Below are 27,606 nucleotides of genomic sequence, written 5' to 3' on the forward strand. Positions count from 1 at the left end.
AGCACTTGAGGAATGGGAACATGCCGCTCCCCGTCCCTGAATCCTCTGGGGACAAAGGCCTCCAACAGGAGGGTCTGGCAGGGGACTGAGGTCGAGATGGGAAGAGGGGCGGCTGGAGAAAGCCTGCCCGCTTTGGCTGAGGCAGGGCCCACTGCAGCCAGCTGCCAGAGCCGGGGCCACGGCTAATGCTTCGTTCAAGGCCACGGGGCCCCAAGAAGGAGCCACCAGACGCCCAGAGCTGCTGGGAGGGGTAACGGGCTGGACAGCTGGCCACCACACTGGCTGTTGCCTCTCACATCAACTGTCACAGAGCACCACCACGACGTGCCTGGTGCTCAGCCGGGTGGGGCAGAAGTAGAGATCCAGGTCACACGGGGAAACAAAAGGTGTGTGTGTGTGTGTGTGTGTGTGTGCGCGCCGCAGTGAATTATCTCCTTAGCCATCTGATGAAAGTAAGAGAGCCATACATGGGTTCAAGACCCAGCCCTGGGGCTTCCCTGGTGGTGCAGTGGTTGAGAATCTGCCTGCTAATGCAGGGGACACGGGTTCGAGCCCTGGTCTGGGAAGATCCCACATGCCACGGAGCAGCTGGGCCCGTGAGCCACAACTACTGAGCCTGCGCGTCTGGAGCCTGTGCCCCGCAACGGGAGGGGCCGCGATAGTGAAAGGCCCGCGCACCGCGATGAAGAGCGGTCCCCGCACCGCGATGAAGAGTGGCCCCCACTTGCCGCAACTAGAGAAAGCCCTCGCACGAACCGAAGACCCAACACAGCCAAAAATAAATAAATAAATAAATAAAGTAGCTATAAAATTAAAAAAAAAAAAAAAAAAAAAAAAAAAGACCCAGCCCTGGCGCTTGCTGCATAAGCCCTGTTTAAGCTCCATTCTCCTCACCTGTAAAATACCATCAGTAACCACCATGGTGGGGCTTCCCTGGCGGTCCAGTGGTTAAGACTCCGCACTTGCACTGCAGGGGGCATGGGTTCGATCCCTGGTCAGGGAACTAAGATCCCGCATGTCGTGTAGTGTGGCCAAAAAAATTAAAAATAAATAAATAAAATCACCACCATGGGGTAGCTTCAGGGTCCTCCGAGCTTTTGGCTCAGTGAGGGTTTTTTTTGGCTTTTTTTTTAAAGGAGGGGATATGGTATTCCACTGTGGAGCAAACTTGTGTACTTATACCAGATTAAAGCCAAGACAGGAGCCCAAACCATCGTGTGAACATAAGATGAAAACAAACTAGTCCTGACTTCAGTTGAGCGAGGGACCGGGGGATCAGAGGTAGGGCTCGGGCAGACTGGGGTACAGGTGAGGACCCCGGTCAGAAAGCCCCCTTTCCTGTGTAAAGCTAATCACGTGCACAGAGATGCCCTCCCTCCTCGCTGCACTCAGCATCCCCGGGCACCCCTGAGGGGGGTGACGAGCCTCGGCGTCCCACCCCCAGGCTCAGGCCACGGAGGGCACCCCGCCAGAGGGGGCGTCCCTCTGATGCTAACAGCCTCTCAGGAGGCAGACGGCCCGCAGTACACAAGCCCCCTGGGAATCTGCAACACCCCAGATCCCAATCTCAGGGCTCTGTCCCTGACCCCCACCCAGCAGAGGAGCCCCTCCCGGAAACAGCGCACTGCAGGCTGGGGGAGCCCCAGGGGTGGGGCAGTGGGGGGGACATGGCTCACACCTTGGAGCCAGACTTGGATAACTGGACTGAGGGGTGAAGTAGCCTCCCCTGAAGGCGCTTGACCCCATGGAGTCAAGACTCCCCCGGAGGAGGGTGGCCACCTCGATCCGGAACCCCCGCCCCGTCAGCAATGACCCAGCGGGCTCCAGGGCAACTGGTTCCACGACAGCGTATCAAACACTCCCTGGGCCAGGCCCCATGGCAGCACATGCAGCAACTCCCTTACCCTTACAACAGCCACCATATCCCCAGTTACAAGTGTGGGACGGAAACTCAGAGAAGCTGGGTAATCTGCCCGAAGTCACACAGCTGGTGGTGTTCAGAACCAGACCTGGTCCCAGGCTGGTGTGATTCCAAAGTTCTTACGTCAACAGCAGAAGCGGTTCCTTCCTGGCAGGCTGACCTATTCTGCATTAGGCTGGTCTAATTACACTAACGACTGCAGTTGCCTTTCTGTCCTGAAAACCCCGAGGCACTGACCAACAGAGGAACCGTTTGGTGGTGAAAAGGGCCAGGTGGAAGGTCGGGGAGCAGGTGCTGGTGCCGAGGGGAGTGTGGGTTCCAGGGACACGATTCTGGCTGCTCTGAAGCCTTCCTGCTCCCTCCCGGGGCCCGGCCCAGGCGCACACCCCTGGCCCAGAGCCCAGGCAGGCCTGGACAGGGAAGGCTCCACGAGGGCTCCTGACCTTAGGAGACAGCTGACCTTTGCTACAGGCCAGGATTTCCTGCCCTCACGTTCCCTCCCACAAGCAAAGGGACCCCCTCGGCCTTGCAGCCCCATCATGGCATGTACCACACCACAGGGACACATCTGTTCACAGACATTTCCCCATAAATGCATGCCAGGGATAAAGACACTACATACATCTTCTCCAGGGTGCACTGCCAGGGTTGTCCATGTTTAGTCATAGGTCTTGGGGGAGCATTTCTAACGGCGGGGCTGCCCGGGACAGACTCTCCCACAGGGCCTTCTGGGTGGGTCAAATGTCTACGGCCCAGGGTGTCCTCCCATGCACCTAATGAGGGGGTCCCCAGGCTGGGCTGTGCCCCTGAAGACAATGTCCCAGGCATGGTTATTAAGGACGGCGACAGACCCAGCAGAGCCCCTGCCTGGCCATTAGCTCCTCTTGCCCCCAAAAGGCTTCCTCCGCTCAGTCTCCCAACCACACCCCGCTGGTGCCCTCCGCCTCCGGGACTCTGTGCTCCCCGCCAGGGCAGGACTCACATCTTACGCATCCTTCCCGCGGCACCCAAGGCCGGGAACGACTACTGGGTGAACACAGGAATGAATGAGAGGGTGGGGCAATCACGTACACGGCAGGTAGGGTACTCCTTCCGCCTCTCACCCCCTTCCCAAATTCAGCACGACTGGCAGATCCCTGTGGGCAGCGATGGCATCTTTTCAGCGGGGCCCAGGCCAGTGCCTGGCACAGAGCAGGAAGTGACTGACTGACACCGACGGGCCAAAGGACTGGTCAGTTGGAGGCCTGGCTCGCCCGGGCACAAAGGGGGCAGGCACAGCCATCGCGGCCTCGGGGACAGGACAGGCACAGGGTGTGGGTGTGGGTGGAGACAGCGTACAAAGCCGCGACCATCAGGAGCAGGACACGGAGCGGGATCCAGCAGCAGGCCTGGCGGGCTCCCAGAGAGACACCGCGAGCTGAACGGATCGGGGGCAGGGGGACGGCAGGGGTGGGGAGGCGGGGCACAGGGCAGTCAAGTCGTCACATCTCCCACTCACCTCGTGAGAGTTGGTGCCATGAGCCACTCTGGTTTTGCAAACTGTGGGTGGGGGAGAGAAAAACAGAGGGGTTAGCGAGGTTATTCACCCCCAAAGCCCAGCCTTGCAGGTACAGGGAGAAACTCGACAACTCCCGCAGCCCCTCAGGGGAGGGGCAGGTGGGAGCTGGAGGGCAGCGCGGACTCGACCAGGGCCAGCACCTGCCCACGGGTGAGCTGGACGGACGCCGCCGGGCCAGGCCCTCACCACCCAGGAACCCAGGGACCCGGGGCCATGCCCTCCCCGGCGGCCGAGGCCTGCCTGCACCCTCGGGAAGTTTAAGGCCCACCCGGCCCCCACGCGGCACGCTCAGGGCGCGGTACGCACTGAACGGGAAGGCCAGGCCATTCTCCTCCAGGAGCCGCATGGTGTCGTCTCCGCCCAGGCTCGTGAGCTCCATGAAGGGTGGTGAGCAGATCCTGTCATCTGGGGGTGGAGGAGAAGCCCGAGTCAGCACCGCCCTCTCCTCGGGGCGCCCTCAGCGCCCCTGCCCACCCCATCTGACGGCCCATACGCCGCAGTCACCCACACGCCCCAGGAATGAGAGCACAGACTTTCATTACATTTTCTAATAGCATTTCTGTAATGACGGAACCAATACATGATAACGGCAAAGGCTGAAGATCAACTAAAAGTGAAAACCAGACCCAGTCACAGATACGACTGCGATTACCTCCTAGCCCGCACTTGGGCATGTGACACACACACACAGCTCCCCAACGAGGTACTCAACAAAACTCAATTTGAGTTTTGTAACTCAAATTTTCACTCAATCAACTATGAACTCTGTTCTGGGGCAATGAAGACTTCCCCCTCTAAAGGGTAAGCTGGGACGAAGTGAGAGAGTGGCATGGACTTATATACACTACCAAATGTAAAATAGATAGCTAGTGGGAAGCAGCCGCATAGCACAGGGAGATCAGCTCAGCGCTTTGTGACCACGTAGAGGGGTGGGATAGGGAGGGTGGGAGGGAGATGCAAGAGGGAGGAGATATGGGGATGTATGTATATGTATAGCTGATTCACTTTGTTACACAGCAGAAACTAACATACCATTGCAAAGCAATTATACTCCAATAAAGATGTTAAAAAAAAAAAAAAGACTTCCCCCTCCATACGCAGTATCAGCTTAATGATAATCACAGGAACGACACCAGCCCTTCAGCTCTTACCCCGGGTCTAGCACTGCCAAGGGCTTTACGTACATCACCTCTGAAGTCTGCAAATAATCCCGTGGGGAGGACGCTGAGGGTGGGGTGGGGGGATTAAAGAGCGGCTCGCAGTCACACAGGGACCCCTGGCATGCAGCCTCTCGCCATCTAACAGAGGCGGCTCCTGACCCCTCTGTCACCCCGACGGGCCACACGCGGGCACAGGCACCGCCCTCCTCCTGCCACCACACTCCAGCCCCGGCCCCACTCCCTACGCCGCTGCTTTCCTGAGTCCCCGCTCTTGCAGGGGTGCGCGCTCACCCTGTGGGTTCCAGGCGTGTTTGGTTTTCTGAGAAGCTCTGGGAGCTGGGTGTGCTCTGTTCGTCAGGACGCTCCTGGTGCCAGACACCGAGTGAGGGCAAAACAGATTATTCGTGGGAAAACAAAGTGTATTCTGAATCTCTCTACTGATTCTTAAATTGCATGACTGGTTTGTTATTACTACTCAGTCTACCTCCATCCCCACTCAGGGCACCAGCTCCCAGGAGGTAAGACCACCCTGTATTTCTGGGCACAGGAGCTGGGAAAGGCTGAGCATTAGTGGGATGGGGGTGACACCCGCATCCCCGCCACAAACTTAGAAACCAAACCGAAAGCAAACAATAAAGCAGCTTGTCTCCAACAGCTTCTACTACTTGGCTGGCTAAGAGGTCAGTACATTAAAACATTGAAACCAAGGTAAGATCCAGCTTCACATATCTCATAAAAGCCAGTGCCAAGAATTACACAGGGAACATTAAAAGTGGTCTAATTTCCCTCCCCGCCCCCTACCCCCACCAGCAAAGTCCAAACTCCAAACAGGCGCAGAGTGATGGCAGGTTCTCGGGGACCCAAGGAGGGTGGAGCCCTGGCAGATGGCGAGGCAGGCCCTCTGCACGGAGCACTCATATTCCTCAGGGACAGATGCTGAGACAGAGGCCCAAAGAGGCAGTCTTTGCCCAAGGTCACTTGACAGCCACATACAGAGCCAGGACAAGGAGCCAGGCTCACATGGCAGGCCAGGAGAAGAGAAGCCAGGGACATCAGAGCAGGGAGGTAGGGTTGGGGCGGGGGGAGGGTGTCCTGGCTCTCAGCTGTAAGCCATTGTCTAAACAGGGCCCCATTTCTGCACCCCCTGCCCAGAGTCAGAGCCGGGGTGGAAACACTGGTGAGGGGCTGGCAGGCTGCGGAAGGAGGAAGCGCTCTGCGCAATGGCTCCTTGCTGCAGCCCCTCCAGCCCAGCCCTAACGGGGCGTGACGCTCCAGGCCAAACAAACTGGAGAGTGTGGCAGCAGGCCGGCTTGCAGCAGTTGCCCACCTGGCCTGGCAGGGGGTCCACCCTGGACCCAGCCCTCCCATGGGAAGACTCGGAGATCCCTGGAGTCAAACAGACCTCCTCCGGTCAGAGCTTCCGGAGTTTTCGGAGCAGGTGAATCTGCCTGGCTTTCAGATCCGCCTTACAATGCCCTTCCCACCCCAGCCCAAAGTTTTTAAGTAACGTCACGGCTAACGGCCAACAGTCAATAAACCCCACTTGTTATGTGCCAGACACTGTTCCACACAGCCTGCAAAGCAATCATCTACCCTCACAAGAACCCCACAAAGAGGTGCTGCCACCCCCATTTTACAGATAAAGAAAATGGGGCACAGGGAGGTGAAGCTCCCTGTCCAGAGTCACACAGCGAGTAGGGGGTGCAGCTGGGGGCTCATCCCCGGGCAGCTGGCTCCCAAGTCCATGCTACTGACCACAGCCTCCCTAGGAGAAAAAGTGCCCGCTCCGTATCAACAGAATAAAGGACGAAACCCACACGATCCTCTCAATAGATGCAGAAAAAGCATTTGAGCTAAAACTATAAAATGCTTAGAAGAACACACAGGTGTAAATCTTTATGACCTTGGATTAGACATGGTTTCTTAGATACCAAAAGCACAAGCAACCAAAGTAAAAATAGACACATCTGAAGTCATCAAAATTTAAAACTTGTGTGCGTCAAAGGACACGATCAAGAAAGTGAAAAGACAACCCACAGAATGGGGGGAAATATTTGCAAATCATATCTCTGATAAGGGTCTAGTATCCAAAATTTATGAAGAACTATTAACAACCAAACAATTAAAAGACCAATAACCCAATTTTAAAAATGGGCAAAGGATCTGAAACGGACAGTTCTCAAAATAGGACGTACGAATAGCCAATAAGCACGGGAAAGGATGCTCAACATCATTAGCCATCAGAGGAATGAAGATCAAAACCGCACCTATTAGGTTGGCTACAACCAAAAAGACAGACAATAACAAGTGTCCTGACATTGCTGGTGGGAATGTAAAATGGTCCAGCTGCTTTGAGAAACAGTCTGGCAGTTCTTCAAACAGTCAAACATAGTTCCAGTGTGACCCAGCAGTCCACTCCTAGCTGTACAACCAAGAGGACAGAAACACATGTCCACACAAAAACCTGTCCAGGAATGTTCATAACAGCGTTATTCATCACAGCCAAAGAGTGGCAACAACCCAAATGTCAATCAACTGATGAGTGGGTAAATAAAACGTGATATATCCATGCAATGGAATATATCCAGCCATAAAAAGCACTGATTCATGCTACAATGTAGATAAACCTTGAAAACATTCTGCTAAGTGAAGGAAGCCAGTTAGAAAAGCCACAAAATATATGACTTTACCCCAAATGTCCAGAATGGGCCGATCCATAGAGACAGAAAGGAGACTGGTGGTTGCCAGGGCCTGGGGGGCAGGTGGAATGCGGAGTGAGTGCAAATGGGTACATTCCTTTTTGGGATGATGAAAATGTTCTGGGATTAGATAATTGTGATGGTTGTACAACTCTGTGAATATATTCAAACCTACTGAACTGTATCTACACTTTAAAAAGGTGGATTTTATGGTATGTGGCTTATACCAATTGAAAAAGAAAAATAAGGAAAAAACCCCAGCGGCAGCAGCTGCCATCCAGCGAGCACTCGCTCTCTGCGGGAAACTGTGCTAAATAAATGCTTCGGGTACAGTGTCTCCTTCGATCCTCCAGAAAACCTGCAGAGACCCGTCCCCCAGCCCCGCCCCTGCCAAGGCCAGGGTGAACCAGAGAAGGATGAGGAGTGCTCTCCCGGAGATATCTGGGGTCCAGATGAAATGCAGACACGAGACACTTCCAACGAACAGGCCGCATCCAGCATTAGGCCAGACACCCACACCTTTCCGAAATCTCAGGCTCTGGTGTCTGAGGTGGTAGCCTGGGTGGTGGCAGGACCCAGCAGAGGTGGCCAAGGACCGAGTGTGACAAGAAAGAGGGGCCCAGGCACAGCGTCATGCTCTTCTTCCTTTATCCTAACTTGGAGCTTGTTGACCACACCCTGAGAAACAGGCACTACCAGCTGCAAACCCCACGCCCTCTCCAGGGTGGGACCGGGACCGAGACCTCCCTGATCATGCGGCCTGAAAGGCCCCCAGACCAAGCTCAGTCTGTGGGGGTCAGCCTTGGGGAAAGGCAGTCCTGTGCCCACAGGGCAGAGGCTGGAAAGGAACGTGTGTCCCTCACTGGGCTGCAGGCTGCCCCACGCCCGGGGCCTGTCCCAACGCTGGACTCGGGTACAGCAGCCCACCATGACTCTACTGCTTGTAGCCAAAATCATCCTGCCACGCCTGTGAAATCACAGTAAATTAGAAACTACTACTGTTTCTATTTTGGTTTCAACAACCGGTCACCAACAAAAAAATGTGTTGTATCCCTGGAGCCAGACACCCAGCAATGAAGGAACACAGGCAACGCTGCCTCGTGGAGCTTACATTCCAGGTGCAGGGACCGGACAATAAGCCCGATGGATGAGTAAAAGGGACAGCTAGATGGTGCTGGCGGGTGACACGGGGAGCGCGAGGGGGCTGCCAGTGGAGGTGGAGGTGTGACCGGGTTGTGCCTCGCTGAGCGAAGGCACAGGAAGGTGAGCGGTCAGCCTAGGCATCTGGGGGAAACGCGCGCCTGGCAGACGGAACGGCCAGTGCAAAGGCCCTGCTTGAGGACACGCTGCCGTCTGGTCATACAAACGGACCCAGCCTTTGAGATGAAGACGGTGACATCAGTCTAGCTCGTGGACACAAAGGTCACCTGAGTGGGAGGGTCGAGGAAGCAGCCGCACCCTGCAGCGGTGGAGCCAGCGCCTTGGTGGCAGCAGACAGGCCGGCCCCGCCCCACGTGAGGGACAGCGACAGCAGAGTTCCCTCCAGCTCCGCCCTGGGAAAATCACAACAGTGCCAACAGCTCTTCTCCCCCAAATAGAATAAGACTCTTTCTATCAGTCAGCACTGGGCGCTATTTCTGGTTCCCGGAAAAAGGCTACTGCTGCTTATTTATCTGTCGTCTTTATTTCTGGATGGGAGTTGGAAAGAGGGTTTTTTTTAGTCAGATGGTGGGTTGTGTTCTGTTAAGAGCTGAAATATTAGCCCCTGGGAACCTGAAACACCCGCTCTTCCCTCTCTGCTACCCTCATCAGAGAACGTGAAGCCAGAGGTCCTCGGAGATGGCAAGTCCTATCACATCCAGAGAGGGGAAGAGAATAGTTCAAGACCATACACAAGTCACAGGCAGGCCCAGGGTAAGAATCCAGGTGTCCAAGTCACATCACTGCCCTGTCCACTCTGGCAGGTGGCCACGCTCCCATGCAACTGGTGGCAGCTGATACAGAACTAGCAAGAGGACAAAAGACTATGACAAACAGGTGCTACAAGAGGACAACTAGGGGTAGGGGAGAGGGGGAGACAGCACTTTGAAGGTGCAGCTTTGAAGCCTGACTTTGAACCTGGGGTAAACTAGCTGTAACCTTTGGCAAATGACTGAACAATGCTGGGCCTTGCTCTTTTCATCTGTAAAATGGGAGCGATGCTTCCCTAGAGGGTTGTTGGGAGGCCTTGGCACCTAACAGGCACATAGCAGTGGCTGCTATTTCTATGACTACACTGGGCAAGGCCACCTGGGCTGCCCACAGGAGAGTGGGTAGGTTCTGAATCGTGGCCACCGGTCCATGTCCAGCTACCGGGGACGTTGGGCCCCGGGCCTCACCCTCCTTGGCTCCCTGGCTGTGCCCAGCATGCTGCCAGCAGAGCAGGCCCTCTGCACACAGACGCGGAGGAAGCCTTGGCGGGGCCTCGGCGATGCGGGGCCTGGGGAGAGCCGTGACAAGACTCTGCTTCGGTTCTTTTCTCCCAGACAGGTATAACTTCTTCACCCAGATGAGACCCAGTGGAAACAAAACCTGGGGCAGGGACAGTCCCCAAGGACATGCAGAGTGGGAATCCTTTGCAGGGCGGGGCCCCAGAGAATGACACCCACGAGTGAGGGCTGTGCTGAGGCGAGAGGAGCTGCAGACAGACCAGAGAAGCGGCTCCGAGGGCCTGGAGCCCGCTGCGTGCTCCTAGGCAGCGGGGAGGACTCACCTGGGACGTGCCAGGGGGAGGAGTTACTACATTCGAGGGCTCTGTCTCCCTCTCTAGAACACTGATTCCATGAGGGCAGGGGCTGGTGGGTTTATTCACTGCTGTGGGCCCAGTGCCTAGAACACTGAGGTACACAGTAGGTGCTCAACAAGTGCTTGCTGACTGAAGGGACTGATCTTCGACAGCGCCCTACGCACAAGGCCGGCTCCTCGGGCATCTAGGCCACATCTGGAGAGACACAGAGCCTATGGTCAGTGTGCTTGGGCGCCGAGGTCCCACATTCCAGGCCGCCTGCCTGCTACCTGCGCCCTCGGGCCACCGCTGCACCCTCACACTCCGCTCCCCCGAGGCCTGCCCACCCGGGTCTGTTCCATCTGAAAAGACGACAGCTGTCACAGCTGTCCCCTCTCAGCCTGGCCGCTGGCTTCTCTGGAGGACTTTCCCCTGCAGAAGCATCTTGTTTATCTACTTTGCTATGACTCTGACTGGACTTTCCTTTTTAATTGTTTTTACTGAATGCTGTTGCCACCAGTATTTTCCTGTGATTTTGCATTTCCTGGTCACCCGACTGGTGACATTTCCCCTCAGGTCAGACATTCATGTTTGTGCCAATCTTCCCCCACCATGGGCTGAACACCTCTCATGCATGATAAGGCTCTGGGCTTGTGATGAGTCATTTCCACAGGCCGCATTCCCAGGAGGGGGGCCGCGCTCCACCGCCATCAACGTTTCTATGTTTCTTGCCACGGGGTCATGCTGCTTCCCAAAGGGACGGCGGCCGTTTCCTGGGGCACCAGCAATGCAGGGTCTTGACCGTGCCTTCCCAGCCCCAGGCAGTCCCTTTTTCAGAAATCTGGGCAGTACTTTCATGAGGGAGGATGACGGGTGACACAGTGAATGGTCCAACCCCCGCATACAGGGTCACTCAGGGTCGAGCAGGCCCCGCAGCACAGGGAGCGAGGCCTGGAGACACCGGCTGGCGTGGGGGGCTGGGGGCAAGGCCCGTGCATGACCCAGTGAGCGAAAGCCCTGGACGGGGGCCCGGAGACCTGCATGCAAGTTCCGGCAGCTCCCCTGGGCCCAGGCGAGCCACGTGGCCTTTCAGGTCTTGGGCTCCTATCAGTAGACCGGGGGTCATTAATCACTCCTGTCTACTTGCTGGAGTTGAAAGGATGAGGAAAAAGTGCTGCGAAATGCCAGCTAAAGAAGCCAGCTCCCCCTTGGCGGGGATGGGGGTGCAGGGAGTGCGGTGGGCAAGGGCCTGGAGTTGCCATCTGTTCACACGCACCCCCCCCCCCAACGACACGACACGGGAGCCTCTGGGCTCACAGGTGCCACTGGGAGCCGGGTGGTGGCGAAGGGCCCCTCACCCGGCTCCCAACAGGTGCACCCCAAGACCTGCGTGCTGAAGGCAGCACCGAGGGAGCGTGTGACTCAGGTACGAGCCAGCAGACCGACCCCCGGGAGAGCAGGGCTGCGCTAGGGAGCACCTGCAGACTTCTAACGGCATCCTGGAGAGACCAGGGAGGGCTCCTCGGGGGGAGGCGACATCCCGGTGGGCCTCGGTGAAGGCCGGAAATTTCAGACCATGCAAACCCTCCCTCCTCCGTCAGAGAGCTGCTGCCTCGACTTGGGGCTCCACCTTTCAGGCAGAATGTGGGCTCCGTGAAGGCAGGGGCCTTGTCTACCGTGTTCATGGCTGCATCCCCAACAAACAAGTGCACGAGTGAATGAACGAAGCGCCGGCCTGGGCTCCCACCTCTCCTGGCCGGAGGGAGGTGGCCCTTATCAAAAGGCAGGTTCCCTCACACCTCGGCCCAGGACCCCCCAGCTGGGGGCACCAGATGCTGCCTCTCAGAGCCGGGCTCGGCCCTGCTTCCCTGGGCCACTCCCCATTCCCCGGGGCCTGGGCTGTATGGCAGGACAGAGCCTTATTCAGGAGGGGACAGTGAGGAGATCCACTGTGTCACTGACAGCAGGCACGGGAGCGGGGAGGCGTGGGCAGGGTCCGGGCTGTCACTCAATCTTCTGAGAGTTGAGTAAAACTAACACCCTGATTTCACAGGCCCTGGAGCCTCTGCACATGCTGGTCCCTTGGCCCTGCAAGCCCCTTCTTGCAGCTCCTTCCTGGCCTGGGACGCTCCTGCTCGTGCCCCAAGCCCTGGGTCAGGCCACCTCCCTCCTCTGAGCACCCGCTTCTCCCACACCTCGGAGGAGGCCTCCCCTGTGGGCTCACCAGGGCCCGGTGTGCCTGGCTTTGAATCCCGGCTCCACCTCGTATCAGCTGTGCCACGCTGGCCAAGTAACTTCACTTCGGCCTCAGCTTCCTCGTGGGAAAGAGGACAACAAAAACAGTACCGACTTCACAGGGTTGTCTCCCACTCCCCCACGTTTACAAAATGTATTTTAAAATTATGAAACAGTTCCTTAATACAGTTCCCTCCAGGAAGAGCAGCTGCACCCCAGCATCTGGGTAGCTGTAGTGGCCCCAGACTGCCCAGCACGACCCATCCCAGGTTCAACCCTTGGATGATCCGCTGGGACAGACAGAACAAGTGCGGTGGCCCAGGGCTGGGGCTTCTTCCCAGCTGCTGGCGTCTGTTAACCAAGGAACCCCCTTCTTGGTACCCTCACCCCAGAACCATCTTCTCCCCACTGTGGCTGCAAAATACCCACAAACCACTGGGTTCCCGGCATCCTGCCCACCTCAGCTACCATCCAGCCCAAACTACACACAGCGGCTGGATCCCGGATCATCTTCCTAAAGCTCCGACCTATACATTGAAGCAGCTCTCAGCTCAATAATTGTCCAAGGCTGACGTGCGTGAAGAGCCTTTCCAGGCTCCTGCAACATGATTCTGTTTGCCTTCCCATTATGGGCTGCACTGTGTCCCCCCAAATTCATATGCTGAAGGCCCAACCCTCAGGACCTCAGAATGTGGCTATTATTTGGAGATAGGGCCTTTAAAGAGGGGATTAAGTTAAAATGAGGTCACGTGGGGGCCCTAATCCAACTGACTAATGTCCTTAAGAAGAGGAGACAGGAGACAGAGGGAAGACCATGACAAGACACAGGGAGAAGACAGCCACCTACAAGCCAAGGAGAGAAGCCTCAGAGGAAACCAGCCCTGCCAGCACCTTGATCTTGGACTTCCAGCCTCCAGAAATGTGAGAAAACTAACTTCTGTGATTTAAGCCACCCAGTCTGTGGCGCTTTGTTGTAGCAGCCCTGGCAATCTAACTCACTTCCCAGCTCCTCTCAGATGCAGAACCAAGATCATTCCCAGCCAAAGCCCGGCTCCACGCGGAGTGGTCTCCTCATCATTCCCCACACACGCCTCTGGACTCCCCTCCTCCCACCAGTCGGCAACAACCCGCTCAGCCGCTGTCACTCAATTTCCCCTAAGCCCCTGGGAACAAGCTGTCTCCTAACAATGACACCTCCCCTGCATCTTCTACTGGCAGTCTCACCTGTTCCACTACCATCTCTCTCCTGCATCGCTACCTTGTTTGCTTGCTCACTTCTGGTCCCCCAGTAAATTTCCACACATTTGGGTTCTGACTGTGCAACCAGGCGGTACGTTCCTTGGGGTCAGGACCTGGCCTGACCCCTAGCCCAGTGCTGCTCAGAGAAGGCAGCCATCAGTAAAAACTCTCTGACAAGTGCACATGTGTGAGATGAACCGAATAAGTGTGAGCTGTGAGCCCGGAAACAAAAGGAGAAAGGGGAGCATGGAGGAGCACAACTGACCAGCACAGGGAGAGAAAGGAGGCGGCCTGCAACTCCTCGACTGGCCACCAGGCAGCGCTGTTGCTCTGGCGCAGCCCTAGTGACTGTGGCCATGGGGCGTGAGTGCTGGCCTGGCCTGCCAACCTGCACACTCCAGTGTTCATGACTCGTCTGGCGCCTGATTGTCCAAAGTCACCTGCCCCCTGCCGTCATCCTGTTAGGGGGCAGGAGCCACGTGTTCTCGAATCCTAGACAGGGAAAGACGTTCTGTGTATCCTGGGCAAACCAAGTCTTAGCCTGACAGCCCCTCTGAAGACAACCGAGTGGCTTTTTGGCTCGTGGTGACGGTAGCCACCCAGTAATTCAGAACAGACAAGGGGGGGAGGGACAGCAGCCGCAGGCCTGGATCAGGAGGAGGCGGCCAGGAAGGGCCCGGATGACAAGCCCATGGGACGAGAAGAGATGCAAGTGGGAAGCGGTCTCTGAAGTGGAGCCGGGCCTGGGCGTGAGGAGGGCGCTTCCCGTCCGCACCTTGACTCTCCTGCTCCCCCTGTCCGCAGTATAATGTCCTGCCCACCAGCCTGGCCACGGAAGGGCTCCCCAAGGCAGTGCTCCGCCCTCGCCTCCCCGCTCTCCTCAGGAGGCACCTTCCTGGGATGCCCCCGAGCCGCCCCGCCCCACCTCGATGAGTCAGAATCTGCTGGTTCCCCCCAGCGACACTCAGGAACTGTCCCCTGCTCTGACCCCGCACGCCCCCTAGCACCCGCTTCCAGTTCACTCTGCATTCCCTTTATGGAAGGTGACTCATCTCTCCCTATAGCCCGAGGCCCCCTGGAGGCACAGAGGCTGGATTTGTGGGGGGATTTGTGTCGGGCTTCAAAAGGGCGGAAACGATTGGACGACGGTGACATCATCCTGTCTCTTCAGACCCATTCACAGCCCCAGATGACATGAAACTGAAATAATATGTTTTGTTTTGTTTAAGTCATTAAAGTTCCAGCCCTTGAAGCCCTGGAGATGTGGGGACTGGGGAGCCTGACTCATGGGAACCACCTGGAAATCTGCCAGGGCTTTGGGTTGATCCCGGGAGAGGCCGATCCTCATCCTCGTAGCCTCTCGTAGGCCATGGGTGTACGTAGTGGTGGGCTGGGTGCCTGGGTTCGGATCCCAGGTCCACTGTCTCACCCTGGGCTGGCCGCCTCTCTGTGCCTCTGTTTCCACATCTGCAAGATGGGGGTAACACCGGCTCCTACACCCTAGGCTCCTTGTGAGGATGTGAGGACTAGATGAGTCACCGTGAGTGGCTGTGCAGGGGGAAGCACCACGTAAGGCTTGGCTGCCTTCAGTTGGCATTGGGTCTGCTCCTCCTTGTGCGCTGAGGCCCAGTCTACAACCTGGGCATCCATTCTGAACCCACGATGGGGTGGAGGGCTCCCCAGGAGTTGGGACTGTCTCATGAGTATCAGGCTTAGGACACAGGTGGCCCTTGAGGTACCCCCTCCGGGAAAAGGGAGGAGAGAAGGCCCTGCCCGCTGCTCAGGTACCAAGGGGCTCAGACGGAGTCAGAGGCTGAGAGAGGCCGAAAGTGAAGGGTGTACGGGAGCTGGGTGCTGAGGCAACCTGGGGCGAGCCTTCCCCAGGCACGGCTGGGCACTCACTGCTCACCGTCCAGTTCACCCACGGCGTCTGAGGGGAAGAAGGGCCTGACACCTCAGAAGGTCACGTGAGGACAGTGGATGTGAGGAGAGGCCAGGGTTCCATCCACCCAGGCCCACGGCCACACAGACCAGGCGGCGAACCTGGAGGCCTCAGGGCCCAGGAGCCAGCCTGGATGGTGCTCCTCCCCAGGACCCCGAGGGGAGGCGGAGAGAAGTGGCGCTTCCTGAGTGCCGACAGGCTCACGCTGTGTCCCTGCCGCTCACATGGTGAGGGAGGGCTCGGCAGGGGTGCCGTGCAGAGGCCCAGCCTGGTGCTGCCTGAGGCACAGGGAGGGCCGGACAGCCTTTGCTGGCTTGAAGATGGAGGGGCCCATGAGAAGGAATATGGGGGCTCTAAGAGCAGAGGGTGGCCCCTTGCTGACAGCCAGCAGGGAAACTGGGACCTCAGTCCTGCAGCCACAAGGAAGTGATTCCTGCCAATAAGCATGAGCCTGGGAGCGGGTTCTTCCTCGGGGCCTTCGGATGAGAACTCAGCCCAGCTGACACCTTGATTCCCATCTAAGACACCCTGAGACCAGAAACCAGCCACGCTAGGTAGACTTCTGACCTACTGAACTGTGAGATAACAAAGGGGGGATGTTGAAAGCCACTCAGTTTGTAGTTACCTGTTATGCAGCAATAGGAAACTAATAGGCTTGGTTATTATGAGTTTTCAAAGGGGGACCTTGACTCTGTTATTTGGAGACACTGGGTAGGGGGGTGGGGGCATTTCAGCAGTGGCTGCAGCCCCTACCCTGCTCCCTGGAGGCTTCTGAGGGGCCCCCCTAAGGCCCTGCTACCAGCCTGATCCTCAGCTCCCCAGCTACAGGCGTGCTGTTGGGGAAAATACTGGAAGGTGGGGAACCAGCCTGAAATTGGGGGAGGGGGTGGCTTCTGGGCAGGAACAGAGGGGAACAAAGGCCACAGGTCTGACAGTCCCCAGTCTGACATGGCCCTGGTCAGCTGGACCAGCTTCCATCCAGTCTGACTCAGCTAAAGACCTGTTTCTTCTCGAGGGGACAGAGTACTATCTGCACCCAGTGTGCTCGAGGCCAGGAGCGTGGAAGTCAGACACTGGCCCCGGTGGAGACAGGGACATTCCTGAGTCCCATTCCAGCTTATGGAAACGGCTGCTGGAAACGCGGATTAACTCTGTGGCAGCTGTTTGCACTGATTTATGGCCCCTTCCGGACCCAAAGGCTCACTGCCCCACTCGGCTCCAACTCCCAAAACGCAGCAGCCTTTGCTGTTTTCAAGACGTTTTAAAAAATAATATTTGAAGTGCTCTCTCTGGTCATACATATTCTAAAAGCAGAATAGAAAACGTTAGCTTGGTCCAGTGCAAAGATGAAGCTTCCAGCAACGAAACAGTCCATATTTGTAAACAATACGACAATCTCCTTAATCCCAAAAGGGGCTCTAACCAATCAATAAGAAAAAGACCAACAACCCAAGAGAAAAATGGGCAACTAACATGAAAAAATTCATACACAGAAGAAATGCAAAGGGGCAACAGACACAAGAAGAAATGCGTAATCTTGTCAATAATGGAAGAAATGCAAATGAAGGTAAGTCAGTTATCATTTCTCCAGCAGCCATGTACTCTAAGGAGTAAAATTTGTTCAAACCTTTTGAAGAACAATCCAGCAATACCTGCAAAGTGAGAAACGTTTATAATGGTCTTTGCGCAATTCCACTTCTAGGGATTAATTTTACAGACCTATGCAAAGACCTGTGTTTACTGCAGCTCAGTTAAAAGAAAAAATCCAAATCAAACTGGAATGACTTTATGAGCCCCATATAATTGAGTAAATTATGGGTTTTTTTTTCATTCACACGCTGAAATCTTATGTTGTCATCAAAAAGGGCAGATCAGACCTAGTCTTCCTCATCTTCGTGGGCTGACATGGAAAGAAGCCAAGACACATGTTCAGTGGAGAAAAAGCAAGTTATAGGAGAACACAAGTAGTAGGACACTGTTTCCTTTCTTTCTTTATTTTTTTAAGCACACATGTATTTGTACATGTATGAGAAGAGCCTGGAAGGATGGATTCCATACTTAAGAGCGGCTGCCTCTGGGAAGAGAGGTGCAGGCTAAACAGATTTGAGCCACTGGCAATCAGGCCCCTGCCTGCTGACAGAGGGACTTCAGGACCAGATCTGAGCAGGGCTGGGGGTGAGCGGCCCTCAGGAGGCATCCAGTCCAGCAATACCTGAGGTGTGCTGGGTGGACCAGGCCTCTTACCATAAGCGCAACAAACACGAGGCGGGGGGGACCCATAACTGATTAGGTGGAAAAGGCTAAATATTGCTGTATTTCATCAATTCTAGGGCGTGGGTTTTGTTTTGTTTTGTTTTCTTCATTTTCCATCTCTGAAGTTGAGATGTGGCTCATCATTTATGGTGTGTCACAATTTAATTAGCATTTTATTCTTTATTTGTAAATATAAGCTATCAGCACAACTTCCACCGGTGGTAAAATTCAGCTTGCCTGCCTCTGAGAGACTGAAGATTCATACTAGCACATAAAGGCTCTGAGAAGTCCTGCAGCAAAGAAACGTGTCTACTCCAGATTTCTCCACCACATCTGACACAACCCCCAACTTTTCCTTTTCCTTCTTAATTCTCATCTTTGCCTTTCCCTTTGTTTACAAATGAGATCATGCTGGGACTCCATGGAGGCCCCTCCCCACCAGGGATGTCTGAGAAGTCAGAGAAGTCCCTGTCACTTTCCAGTGCAACTGGGGCGAAGGGAGGCACACTCATTCTTTAAAACTCTGTATAGGGACTTCCCTGGTGGCGCAGTGGTTAAGAATCCGCCTGCCAATGCAGGGGACACGGGTTCGAGCCCTGGTCCGGGAAGATCCCACGTGCCACGGAGCAACTAAGCCCATGCGCCACAACTACTGAGCCTGCGCTCTAGAGCCTGCGAGCCACAACTACTGAGCCCACGTGCCGCAACTACTGCAGCCCGCGCGCCTAGAGCCCGTGCTCCACAACAAGAGAAGCCACTGCAATGAGAAGCACGCGCACTGCAACGAAGAGTAGCCCCTGCTCGCCGCAACTAGAGAAAGCCCGCGTGCAGCAACAAAGACCCAACACAGCCAAAAATAAATAAATAAATAAATTTATTTTTAAAAAAAAACAAAACTCTGTATAAAGACCATTTGGCAAAAACCGCAATAGCAACAATTGTCATCAAGAACCATCAATGGATGCTTTAAAAAAAAAAAAAAAGTGGGTAAAAGTCTGACAAGAAACAGGATGACTGCAAAGTGTCTCCTTATGAGATAACTGCCAACACAAAGAGAAAAACAGAAATTTGCAGAGGAGAACCATGGCAGACACAACTCTGACCAAATAATCTATTAGCCAGAGGGAAGACACACTGATGTCATGTCCTCCTGATCGGAGGGGGGAACAGTATTGCTGGTGTGGTGCTCCTGCCCCAAATGCAGAATCTCCACCTACTCAAGGGAAAACATCAGATACACCCAAATTGAGGGACACGCGGCAAAATAAACAGTCAAGGCTCCTCCAAAGTGTCAAGGTCATGAAAGACAAACAATCTGCGGCCCCGCTCTAGGTGGACGGAGTCCACAGATGGACAACCAGACTGGATCCTGAGCCAGGAACAGGGTAGCAGTGGGAGAGCTGTGAAATTGTTTAATAACCGTATTGCTATTGATGTGAATTTCCTGGCTTAGAGAACTATAAACTGTCACACAAGATGTTAACACTGGACGCAGCTGTGCAAAGGGTATACAGACGGGCATTTTGTGTAGCATTTTTTGCACCTTTTTTGGGTAAGTTTAAAATTACTTAAAAATAAAAATTATACTAAAAAGTTGTATACAGTCAGCTCTCTGTATCCACGGAGTTCAACCAACCATGAATAGAAAATATTCAGGAAAAAAAATTGCATTAAGTTCCAAAAAGCAAAACTTGAATTTGTCATGTGCCAGCAAATATTTACATAGCATTTTATTGTATTTACAACTATTTACACAGAATTTGCATTGCATTGGGTATTAGAAGTAATCTAGAGATGATTTAAAGTATATAGGATGGGACTTCCCTGGTGGCGCAGTGGTTAAGAATCCGCCTGCCAATGCAGGGGACACGGGTTCGAGCCCTGGCCTGGGAAGATCCCACATGCTGTGGAGCAACTAAGCCTGTGCGCCACAACTACTGAGCCTGCGCTCTAGAGCCCCCATGCCACAACTACTGAAACCCACGCACCTAGAGCCCGTGCTCCGTAACAAGAGAAGCCACCGCAATGAGAGGCCCACGCACTGCAATGAAGAGTAGACCCCGCTAGCCGCAACTAGAGAAAGCCCGCGCACAGCAACGAAGACCCAACGCAGCCAAAAATACATACATACATACATACATAAATTTATAAAATGCTATAAAAAAATTAAGTATACAGGAGGATGTGCGTAGATTCTGTGCAAACACTATGCCGTCTTATATAAGGGCCTCCAGCACCCTCTGAGTTTGGTATCCGTGGGGGGTCCTGGAACCAATCCCTCACAGATATGAGGAATGCTAATGTGAACTTTACAATAAATCCATAAAACTGATATAATTAAAAATAAACCCACGTAATGCATTTCAAACATGGGTGTGGGTGCTCAGGAAGGACGGATGGAGAGGGGAGTGCTGTCCAAGGGGCCTGGTCACAGGGTCGCAGAGGTCACGATCAAGGACGCCAGCATGGATTTGGTGCTAAAAAGAATCTCAGGAACCCAGGACTCATAGGGTCACAACACACCGCGTGTGGTCTGAAACACCACAACCCAGTGTCACCCAGGAGAATTACCATCTATTGAGTATTTATGCCTTAAACGCATAACCACGTTTAATCCTTGTAACGACACTGTGAGGAAGGGGCTGCTATCATTATTCCCATTTTACAGGTAGGAAAGCTGAGGCTCCGTGGTGCAGTTAAATAACTTGCCTAAATGCACACAGCCAGGCCATCTGAGTCCAGATGCACCACAGCACTGCTTCTGAAAAGACTGCTGCGGAGGCGTGCGTCCCCGGGACTGAGCTGGAGGCACAGAGTGGCCCATGGTCAGTCCTCCCACCTCTCTGGGCCTCTCTCCTCATCTTTAAGATACGGAGAACAGTTTGGAGGCATCAAGAGCTCAAGATCTCTTTCAGCTGGAAAGACACTAGGTGGGTCTTACATTCACACTGAAGTATAAGTGACTGGTGTCTAGTACTTTCTGATCAACCTTGACCAACAGGTGTGTTTGAGCATCCGTCTGCCCTACCATGTCCCGGGGAAGAGATGTTGAGATTTCTCACCTGGGCACCGGGAGACTGAGTGTGAAGGGGGAAGAAGGCTCTGGGGATCTCGAGTCTGCAGGGGTCAGTCATCTCAACAAGGGGAAAGGGAGCCAGAGGTCCCAAAGACAGCGTCTGGCTCACCTACTGGCCCAGGTCAGCCTTGCACAGGCAGGGGCTGCAGGGACAGGCCTGGAGGAGCCATCAGGGCCGGGTTTGGTGCGGGGGGTCACTCGGGAGTGCCTCCTGAGAGGGCGGGTCTGTGGGTCAGGAGGAAACAGGGGTTCCCAGCAGGGTCTGTGTAACGCGCGGGACAGGCCCGAGCATCTCCGTGTGCCGGCAGATGAGCAGGAAACCTGGCATCTCGTCCAGAGCCTCCCTTTTCTCAACTGAAAAAGGGGATCATTACAGCCCCCTCGGGAGGGTTAGCAACAAGGGGAGGAGAAGCCACCCACCCAGGGCCAGGCCGGCCCTACGTGCTCTCCTCACGACTCCCTGGGCGAGGGCGTTTACCTCCTGTGGGCAGGTGACAGATGGGAGACTCGCCAGGGCTCAGGACTGACTCGGGCCCCGGGGCGGGGCCAGCTGCCTCCTAATGCGGACACGGGGCCCACCTCGGCCTGGCCGACAGGCGGTGCGCCACCACCACCCTGCGCTGCAGACCCCGCACCTCCATCCGAACGCGGGGTCTCTGCCTGCACGGCTGCAAGTGGCTGCCGTGGGAACGAGGACAATGTTTCTACCAAGTGCCCCAAAGTCCTGGAGTGGAATCAGGCGCCGAGCACCCACGCCAAGGCCCCCGCCTCACTGTCAGCCCATGGGGCCCGAGCCTCTTCCGTGGCCACCCGCTCCGGCGGTGTGTCCAGGCCTGGCCTGGCGCCGGTCCTCCCTCACACCAGACCCCTCGGCCCCGTGACGTGGGCAGGCTGACACCCGGAGAGCCCCGGGCAGGTAGGTGCCACAGGGCCAACTCCTTACAGGCCCACCCGACAGGTGTGCGAAGCATCGTCCTGGTGGGTTAATCCAAAACTCCAGCCTCTTGCACAAAATCGGGGCTGGAAGCTAATCCTGACTCGGGAGTAACAGTCCTCGGGGGGCTACACCCCTCTCCTCTTTGTCCTCTGAGACTCCAGGCCCTGCTACTAACTACCAGCTTCTGCCACGTGCCTCCCACCCAAACCCCGGGCACCCTGTGGGACCAAGAGGAGGAGCTGAGAGCACCTGGGCGCCCACCTCTGGGTCACACCTGCTGCAGTGGACAGGGCCAGACTTCCCCACACCTCCCCCCGAGGTGATGACAACCGCGCATCATAGACGAGCAAAGGACTCTGAGAGGGCCAGTGACCGCCCAGGCCGAACCAGTGGGGCTGAGATTTCAGCCCAGGCTTGTCAGTGCCGAAGCCTGTTCTTTTCCATTACAATGTATCACTGTTCTCAAAAGGGACAGGACTTTTGTTTCCTCAATAACCACACGGGGCAGAGACTCCATGACCGAAGCAGGGATCTTGGCTGGACAATGCCATCGCCTGGACACCAGAGGGCACCCGGGGGCAGTGCCAGCTGGCGGTGCAAGAGCAGCAGGGCCAGAGCCCAAACTGCATCCATCGTGGCCTCGACCCCTCCTCGTCAGGCTGGGAGCCAGATTCGGGAACCACTGGCTAAGAGGACACCCAGATGGCGTGGGTTCAAACCCCAGCTCTGCCCCTAGTAGCTCTGCGGCCTTAACCAACTAGATTCAATGGGTATCAGTATCCTCACCGCTATGGGGTGGTAACAGTAGTGCCTTCCTCACAGGGTCATCGTGAGGATTAAATCAGCTAATACAGTGCTTGGCATGCAGCCAGTGCTGCCGGGGTGCCACCTGAGCGCTGACAAAGCGGCCCTAGAGGAACAGTGACCTGCAGGCGCCACTGGGGACACAGGGGGACCTGGGGCCCAGGCCTTGACTCCAAGGCTCCTCCCACTCTCTCGTCTCCCACCCACGGCCCTCCGGCCCCCTCCTCTGAGTGAGACCCCCCCCTCGACCACACCCCACCCCCACCCCGAGGCAGCTGCCCTGCGGGAATCATGTCTCCCAGGCTCTACGGAATGTCATTTTCTCTTTGCTTGGTGTCTACATTACTCCATTTCAATCCAGCCTCCAAACGGCCTGCAAGATGAGCCCTGATTAAATTCCCATAAAACCACAGGCAGAGACGCTCGATCTGCAGTGTGCACCCCCCGTCCCCAGGGAGGCCCGGCGTCCGGATGGCCATCTGTCACCCCCAGAGCGCATGTGTGGGAGCTGCCGGGACAGCCACACCTCATCGGCAGCCGTCTCGGAAGGGCTTCTGAGCCCTTTGCCCTGCGGCCTGAGACCCTCCACCACCTGCTGCCCCCAGGGCCAAGGACACAAACCCACAATCTCCAATCACAGCCCAGCTTTCTCGCCCATCGCTCCGGCCAGCTCAGAAGCCGGCTAGAGCCTTGCCCAGGATCACTTGGCCTAGGGCGGCAGAGCCAGGCCTTGGTCTCGGGGCTTCCACCTCTAAACTCCGGCCCTATGCGGCAAAGCAGGTGCCCACGAGAGAAGAGGCCTGCAGATGCGTGTCCAGCAACCTTGGCAGGTGACGCAGCCTCCCGCTCCCCGCAAGCCGGCAGCAGGCAGCGTTCAACTTCTGGGAGGCTCCTGTACTTGGTTTGGATTGGATCCAGGTTCAGTGCCATCTCTGCCTCTGGCTAAAGGGTGTGGGTGCAGCCCCGCCCAGAGGCAATCACCTGTTAGGGAAACCTGTGGCCCAGGCACTCTGGGGTGGATCACTCCGTCAGCCTACTGACCTCATGTTGTATGAGTTGTCATGTGGAAGGAGTGTGCTGCTGAGGTCACCCACCCTGGCCAGCTGGAAGGGGAAAGGTCATTCCAAGAGCCACTCACCCATGGATGCCGCAGGCAGGAACCCACTTCCCGGAGGGGAAGGCGGACAACTAGTTGTGCCCCAAACTCATCCTCCCCGTTCTGCCACGGTGACGGAGCTCCCAAATGTTAGCTGGCCACATGGTTGCCCAGAAAAAAGACCACTTTCCCCGATTCCCTTGCAGCTCAGTTTGTAACTCAGGTCTGACCACTGAGGTATGAAAGAGCATCTCTGTAGCTGCCAGAATTTTTCCTTAAAAGATACCCAGGGCTGTTTCCTTTTGCTTCCTTTTTCTTAGTCCCCTCTCCATCTTAACGTCTAGACTATAGATGTGGTGGTTGGAGTTGCAGCACCACCTTGGACCAGGAGGGCCACACCAGAAGAACAACGAGCTGGGGGAAGCCTAGGTCCCCGCCATCACTCGCCAGCACCGGCCAGCCTTCCTCTGGGCTTTTACGTGAGAGAGAAATGAAGTCCATCTCATTTAATCCACCCTCCAGGTCTCTGCTATGGCAGCAACTTTGTCAGCGGGTTTCAGACTGACACGTCTGCAGCCGAAAGGACCCTGCCTCCCCTCCAGGCTCTGCATTAGGAAAAGATAAGCTCTGGGAGTGCGGAACTGAGACAGGGCCAACCACACGGAACCGCCCAGGTCCTCAGACAGGTGAGGCTGGGAGCTCCGCGCAGCAGGCCTCACCTGTCCCGAACAGCTGATACTCTGTACAGAGACGGATGGCCCACCTGAGCGTGGACCCTCGGTCCAAGGGCTCCGCCTGTTAGCCCCGGGAGACCCTCCCCCTGTGCCACAGCCCACCAGCCCACCCCCAGCGCAGAGCAGGGAGCCCTGTCACCTCCCTGCAGCAGCCTCACCCACTGCCCTGTCTTCTGTGCAGGTACCAAGGCCCTCTGAGGACAGGGAGAGCCACGCTGGCACAGGGGTGGCGACAACTCCAGGAGTTTCTGCCAAGCCCCTTCTCCCAACACAAAAGCGGTGTCACCTGGACTGCTGTACTTGAGGAACTGAAAGGGTAATTACGGCCCTTTACAGCAGGCCTAACAGGGCTGCGAGCCTCCAGGAATCGCAGGAGTGCGGCAGGGGAGCGCCAGGGATGCGCTTCCCAGAGCAGGTTCTCTGCATCCGCGCCAGGAGCAGCCTCGCCTCTGGGAGGATGGGAGGTGGGAGCCAGCAGTGCGTCCGCATGTACCGCCCCGGGTGGGCAGGAAAAGGCTCCAGGAAGTCCCAGCCTCTGCCTGCCCTCCTGGAAGAATACCAGCCCGGCTCGGCGTGCACGATAAGGAAAATCCAGGGTGCAGCGGTCACGGCCCACCCACACAATTCCTGCTGGCCCAGGACCAAGCCGGTCTTGAGAGTTTGGTCAACAAGTTCTCACTGGGCCCCCTAGCAGGCAGCCCCTGAGCTGACCTCACCTGGGTTGGAGCTGAGCGGGGTCTGTGTCCCCGCTGGGGGCCAGTCACCAGCGCCTCACACCTGTGGCTGGGTGGGAGGTCGCCCTCCCAACAGTAACGACCATCAAACTCTACCTCTAGGCCGCATCTGCACCGCCTGTCTAAAATGTATTCTCATCTCCTCACTCACCAGCTCACATACCTTCAAAGGCTGCTCTCGAATGGAGTTCCCAACTGCCCAAGGTGTCCGAAGCCCCCCCTCTGACCGATGGTCTGCAAGTCCACACAAGCACCCCACTTCAGCTCCCTCCCTGCTTCGCTCACACCCCTGCCCTGTCTGGGAGGCTTTCGCCCCCTCGGTACTCACCCCCCAGGGACAGCCCTGCTTCCTGTGCGCCCTGCGGTCCAGCCCGCTGAACACGCATGCTCACACTGTAGGCCTGGGCTCACCCTTGACCCCAGCCCTGATTCTCTACCCATGAAAACGGAGACAGACTCCAAGATCCAATCCAGATGCCTCGGCGCTTTCCAGTGTAACAGGAGCAGGAACAGTGGCTCCCATTCCTGGGTGACCCCATACTGTCATCTCCTGTCCCTTCGCAAATAGTTGGCATCTAACACACACACTTCCTGGGAAAAGGTGGATTTCCTTTCCAGAACCAACGTTCAGCCAAAGCATCACTATAGATCTTCCTTCTCATCTGGGGGTTCTGGTTCAACCCAGGGAAGGAATGCAAAGGGAACGGAAGTTGACACGGTCACTGACCACTCCAGACCCAAGGATGGGAGGATGCTAGCATGTTGAAAATCCCTGCCTGCTTTGGGGCCCCCCAGGATGTCACGTCCACGTTGTCTCCTGGTGACGGCCAGGCACCCAGGGCAAAATGCCTCAAGACCTCTTCCAGGACAGCCAGGTCCACCAGCCAGCTCTTGCACAGAGCAGGTTCCTTAGAGAACCAAGCACTCACCAATTCTCCTGACCAGGGTCCATGACTGCATCCATGCCAGGTGCTTGCTAGATCCAGGGCCCTCTGACTATGGACATGAAAGTCAAGCTTAGCGGTTAGGAGTTGGGGAGCCTGAGTCAGAGAGACGTGGCCAGATTCTAGCTCTGCAGCTTACAGGCTTGTGTGATGTTGGCACACCTGTTAACCTCTCAGAGCCTCCTCTGCAAAGCAGGGAGGATGGATGATCTGGCCCACCTTCAGAAGCACCAGAAGAGAGAATGTAAGAAGAAGGCTTAGCCCAGTGCTGGGCACACAGCATGTACCCAATAAATCCTGCTCCTATTATTCCCATGCTGGTCCCGTGAGCCAAAGCACCCACTGGTCCAACCATCACATGAACAACACCTGGGGCCAAGTCACCATCCAGGTCAGGGCTCAAGGCAGCCCCTTTAGGTCACACACATGTGGCCTGGATGGCAGGAACAAGGGCTGCCTCTCTTGCCTCTAAGATGGATTCTCATGCAGCCCCAAGGCCCAGGCGCAGCACTTTCTCTTAAAGTTAAACAAGAACCCTCAGCAGGGAACGCCTGGACCAAGGGGAGAACTAGGAGGTTACTGTTAACGTGAATCTTTCCAGAAAGCCCTTCTCACGTAAACAATCACCTTGGAAAGGCAGTCTGACTTCTCTGGAGCTGCCCTGCCCTGGGACGTGTGGAGCACGAGTCCTCGGGGGCAGAGGCCGCAGCTGGCAGGAGACGCTCCTGGCTGCAAGAACAGAGTGTACCCCGCAAGGTCCAGCCACCACATTACATATCTCCGTGTGTTTGATTAAAGGCCCTTCAATTTCTCTGTTTGTCTCTTTTGCCCGGTTACATAACTCCACTCGCCCGCTTGCCGCTGAGCTATTCTACACACACTTCTGCTCTCTAACCACTGTGTTATCTGGATACTTCATCACCACTCGTGGGTTTAAGACAACAAAACTTGAAGTGGTTGGAGCCACTCTCCCAAAGAGAGCACCCCAGGGCTTTTACTTCCTAACTCTGCTGGTCACAGAGGGAGAAGGAAAGGCCCTCCCCAGAACGTACAGCTGCTTCCTGGGTCAAAGTGTTTAAAAAGACCGGACCCCCGTCCCTCCTCCCACCCCACGTAATGACCACCTTGTGTCCACGAGGTGGGCCGACTGCCACGGATGCTGAGCCACTCACGTCCGTACCTTTCATGTAGGCCTCGATCTTCCGGATGAGCTCATAGGACTTGGACCGGTCAAGCAGGGTTCTGATGGCGGGAAGGGGGTCCAGGACAATGGTCTCAGGGTGGGCATCAATGTATTCCTGAGAGGAAAAAACACTCCGGTTAGAGAGGGAAGACTGATGCTGAAACGAGGGTGACAAGCAAGATTTCATCCCGCGTGCCATCCCCACATCCATCTCTCTGTTCTCCATCCCCCCCACCAGCCCTGACTTCTGGTTGAGGCATCACCTGGTCTCAGGAAACTGCCTCCACCCACTCAGCCCCACTGGGATCATGTGACTTTGGTCAGACC

The 27,606-nt window shown here is 55.9% G+C and overlaps 1 protein-coding gene across 3 annotated transcripts in view; it reads right to left on the minus strand.

The window, feature by feature from the left end:
* Positions 1-27,606, minus strand: part of ITPK1 (inositol-tetrakisphosphate 1-kinase) — a 162,716-nt gene that overhangs the window by 18,135 nt on the left and 116,975 nt on the right. For all 3 annotated transcript variants that reach the window (XM_057539189.1, XM_057539188.1, XM_007184258.2), the window contains 3 exons: positions 27,277-27,394; positions 3,786-3,884; positions 3,420-3,460 (listed from right to left, as the gene is read on the minus strand). In XM_057539189.1, the coding sequence (XP_057395172.1) occupies positions 3,420-3,460; positions 3,786-3,884; positions 27,277-27,283 (147 nt within the window). In that variant the 5' untranslated portion in view covers positions 27,284-27,394. The remainder of the gene's footprint in view (positions 1-3,419; positions 3,461-3,785; positions 3,885-27,276; positions 27,395-27,606) is intronic.

This window comes from Balaenoptera acutorostrata (genome assembly GCF_949987535.1).
Source record: "Balaenoptera acutorostrata chromosome 3 unlocalized genomic scaffold, mBalAcu1.1 SUPER_3_unloc_1, whole genome shotgun sequence".
NCBI classification, from domain to species: domain Eukaryota; kingdom Metazoa; phylum Chordata; class Mammalia; order Artiodactyla; family Balaenopteridae; genus Balaenoptera; species Balaenoptera acutorostrata.